The sequence below is a fragment of the Theropithecus gelada genome, chromosome 15 (genome assembly GCF_003255815.1).
Source record: "Theropithecus gelada isolate Dixy chromosome 15, Tgel_1.0, whole genome shotgun sequence".
In the NCBI taxonomy this organism is placed as follows: Eukaryota; Metazoa; Chordata; class Mammalia; order Primates; family Cercopithecidae; genus Theropithecus; species Theropithecus gelada.
Genome location: NC_037683.1, coordinates 1,282,156 through 1,286,143, shown reverse-complemented (window position 1 = coordinate 1,286,143; position 3,988 = coordinate 1,282,156). Strand labels below are relative to the sequence as shown.

Genomic DNA, 3,988 nt, shown 5'->3' with positions numbered 1-3,988 from the left:
GCCACCACGCCTGGCCAATTTTTAAAAAAATTTTTTTTGGCCGGGCGCGGTGGCTCAAGCCTGTAATCCCAGCACTTTGGGAGGCCGAGGCGGGCGGATCACGAGGTCAGGAGATCGAGACCATCCTGGCTAACACTGTGAAACCCCGTCTCTACTAAGAAATACAAAAAACTAGCCGGGCGAGGTGGCGGGCGCCTGTAGTCCCAGCTACTCGGGAGGCTGAGGCAGGAGAATGGCGTAAACCCGGGAGGCGGAGCTTGCAGTGAGCTGAGATCCGGCCACTGCACTCCAGCCTAGGTGACAGAGCGAGACTCCGTCTCAAAAAAAAAAAAAAAAAAAAATTTTTAATAGAGACGGGGTTTCACCATGTTAGCCAGGATGGTCTCGATCTCCTGACCTTGTGATCCACCCGCCTCGGCCTCCCAAAGTGCTGGGATTACAGGCGTGAGCCACCGCGCCCAGCCTCACATATCAAGCTTTTGGTGCAGTCACTCACCGTGTCATTTTCCAGTGTCTAACTGGCTCCCTTTTTATTTTGAAATGTCCACGTCCTCTTGATTTCTGTCCCTGCTTTTGTTGTATGGTGCATAGAGGTGTTTTTGTCAGTCTCCCTGAATGTGAACATAGCTAAATCCTTTTCGGGAAATTGCTCCATTCTCTGGAGCCTGCCCGTGGAGCGTTTCCGTTTGCAGAATCTGTCGGCTCTTTTCTGAGGGTCAGTCTCAGCGCAGCTCATCTTGTCAGGGGGTCTTTGGTGTGTCTTCCTTCCTGTCCTTGTTCTCGCCCACATTGGGGGTCTTATTATGAACTGCAGAGGTCCCCAGGGCTTCCCAGCTGGAGACCAGGAGTTAGCGGGACAGAGGCCCCATCCCTCTGGGTGGCGCGGCCTGCGTTGGTGGTGCCATCCCTGACCCCGTCGGTGCTGGGGCTCGGCCCCAGGGTCTCTACCAACCCCTGCAGCCCATGTGGCTCCGGGAACCATCACCTCGATACTCACTCGTCTCCTCTGCGTCCTTTCTCTGTACGGGGTTGCCTGCTGCCATGTGTGGAGCCACAGGCTCCGTGTGCTTCCTGTAACGGGCAGCGGACCCGAATGCCAGGCTCTCCTCCTGCCGTCTTGTCACCACCATCACCCTGGGCCCCCTGAGCTCCGGTGCAGCTCTGACAAAGCCTGCAACGTCCAGCTGGAGCTGCACCTCTGCTGCCACTTGTGGGCCCCTGGTCCCTTCTTCCCCGGCATGAACTCTGAGGAGCTCTGCCCAACACCCTCCCTGCCCCCAGCAGCCGAGGCACTCCCTCAAGGACAGGACTGACTGTGGAGGCCGCCCTGGCACTGGGAGCGACGCGGCCTACTGACCCTGGAATCAGACAGCAGGCCCTGCATGCTGCCAGCCCCAGCAGATGTGCCAGGCATCTCCCTGGATGTCACAGAGGGGGGACAGGGCAGTGTGACAAAGTCTGGCACCAGCACATGACCTCAGACGCACGTCACCTGTCAGCAGTGACTGCAACAACCACTCCACTGGGGCCACTATGCCAGCGGTGACGTCACCCGTCAGCAGTGACGAGATCCACTCCACTGTGCCAGCGGTACCCTCTCTCCCTCCCTGCAGACAGAGACTGGACGACAACGTGCTGTTGCCAACTGTTTATTCAGGGCCCTGAATGGGTGGTGCGTGGACATGCAGCACACTCGGGCCCACAGCAGCGTGACCGGCCGCTCCCAAGCCCCGGGCGCACAACCACAGCCAGGCTGCCAGAGCCAGCAGCCCCTGCCACCGCTGGGCCACTGTCCAGGGCCCTGCAGGACCAGCCGAGGGTGCCCCAGGCTGAGGCCAGCTGGGGCGGGTGAACCCCTAGCCTGGGGATGAGCGAGGAGTGGCACCCCCAGTATCCTGTGCACCCCAAGCTGGCCAGGAGGCCAAGGGGACCTTGGGTTCCAACCTCACTGGCCACCCTGTGCCAAGCATCACAGCTGCGTGAGCAGGTTTGCGTGTGAGAGCGTGGCGGGGCCTGGCTGTCCCCTTCCTAAGGCGTAACTGCTACAAGCGTCTCCACCTCTCCCGCTCGGGAAAGAACCACAGAGCCTGGGTGGCGTCGAGGGGTCCCAGCGGCTCCAGTGCACCCAGCACCCCTCAGCGCCTCTGGCTGGCAAGCCAGGAAAAGAAGGCGCGAGGTCGCGGACGACGTGCCTGGAAGACACGCACGGTGCGTGGGGAGCGCCAGGCTTTGATGGTGGCATCGTCGCTGGCCGTGAGCAGCAGCTCCTGCTCCTGGGGACTGAAGGCCACTGAGTTGACCACGTCCTCGTGCCGCAGCTTGGCCAGGCAGATGTTGTAGTGGCGGTCCCAGATATAGCCGTGCCGGTCCTCAGCCCCGCTGCAGAACAGCGCCTGGATGAGCCGGTCGCCCGCCTGCTGCGCCCACGCCCGCCCTGCACCACGCTGCGCCCTGCACCTGGCCACGAAGTCCCTGCTGACGTCCAGGAAGATGAAAAAGCACTCGTCGTTGGGCGTGTAGGCGCGGTGCGCACGCAGAGCCCGCCTCACCTCCCGCATGGTCTTGAGGTCGAACACCAGCAGGTCAATCTCCTCCGCGATGGGTGGCGGCTGCATGGGGTCGGCCACCACCGCACCACTGGGCCAGGCGCGGCTGTTCACATACAGGTACCTGGGCGAGGGGCACTGTGCTAGGTATGGGCCGCCTGCGGGCACCCCGCCTGGGACACTGGCAAGAGGCCCACCTGTTGTCGGGCGACAGGCCCATGCCAATGATGTGCCCATGCACGTCTATGACGTGGTCCAGCGCGTCGAAGAAGGCGTCAGAGCCCCGGCCCTCGCCCAGCACGGGCCCCGCCGTTGTCATCTGGTGTGGCAGGATCTGCTTGATGCCTGCAGGGAGGGCTGCGGTGAGGGTCCCTGCCCAGTGCCCCAGGGACGTCACTCCAGGGCAGCCCCCTACCCCAACGGTGTCTCTAGGGCTGTGGGCACCGCAGAAGTCCGCAGGCACTGCCTGCTCCGGGGGCCCCAGACCTGAATCAGGCCCCTCAGCTGCTCACTGGCAGGCGGGCCTGCCTGTTTGTTTTCACCGCTCATCCCGCAGGCCCCAGACAAGGCCAGGTCTGGGCTTGTGACCCCGAAGTGAGTGAATGATCCCAGCTGTGCCTGCGGACTTGCTTGCCATCTGCCCCCCAGGACCCCTGCCCGGCCTCCCCCAAGCTGCTAGGACCGAGGCGGGCAGCATGGCGGCAGGGGTGTACCGATCTGGTGTGGGGAGTAGGTGAGGCAGCCAGTGGTGAAGATGAGGTACTTGCTCATGGCGCCTGTGGCACTGCGCTCAGGGGGCTTGGTGTGGCCCTGGGCCAGCAGCTCGGCCACCTTGGTCTCTAGCACACGCTCCGACGGCTGTGGCTGCGCCCGCCCCTCCAGCACGCGGTCCAGAAAGTGCCGCAAGCCCTCCTTGGCATGGGCGGGGGCCGGGCCAGCCACCTCCTCCTCGTTGTCTCCGCCCAGGTCAAAGATGCGGCAGGGGGACGTGGCCGGGTCGCCGGCTTCCAGCAGGAGGTCAGGGCTGTCGAAGCGGCTGCAGTCGGCCACCATCACCGTGCGGATGGTGCTGGCGTTGAGGTTCTGGATCTTGAACAGCCGCTTCACCACATTGACGTTCTCTGACTCCACGTCCTGAGGGCGGGGGCACACGCCAGGTGGGCGCCAGGCCCTGGGGATGGCAACCCTGCCCCCAGCCCAGCCCTGTCCCGCCCCGCCCCGCCCGCACCTGGAAGGCGTTGTTGAGCCACAGCACCGAGCAGGAGGTGATGTCTCCGATGCGGTGCAGGTTCCCCGAGATGAGGCTGGTCTCGGTGAGCCAACAGCCAAACACGTCGTAGGGCTTGTTCCGCACGCGGGACAGCAGCGCGAAGGAGTCTGTGGGGAGGCCAGGGCTGGACAGGCTGTCGGCGTGGGGCGGGGACGGGGACGGGGCGGGGGGC

General features: G+C 63.8%; 1 protein-coding gene across 3 annotated transcripts in view; it reads right to left on the bottom strand.

Moving 5' to 3' along the window:
- Positions 1–1,633: 1,633 nt before the first annotated feature.
- The window catches only part of FBXW5 (F-box and WD repeat domain containing 5), a 4,540-nt gene continuing 2,185 nt past the window's right edge, over positions 1,634–3,988 (bottom strand). For 2 of the 3 annotated variants that reach the window (XM_025359166.1, XM_025359168.1), the window contains 4 exons: positions 3,775–3,923; positions 3,260–3,680; positions 2,744–2,891; positions 1,634–2,670 (listed from right to left, as the gene is read on the bottom strand). In XM_025359166.1, coding sequence (XP_025214951.1) covers positions 2,136–2,670; positions 2,744–2,891; positions 3,260–3,680; positions 3,775–3,923 — 1,253 coding nt within the window. In that variant the 3' untranslated portion in view covers positions 1,634–2,135. The remainder of the gene's footprint in view (positions 2,671–2,743; positions 2,892–3,259; positions 3,681–3,774; positions 3,924–3,988) is intronic. The other variant, XM_025359167.1, reaches the window with a different exon arrangement.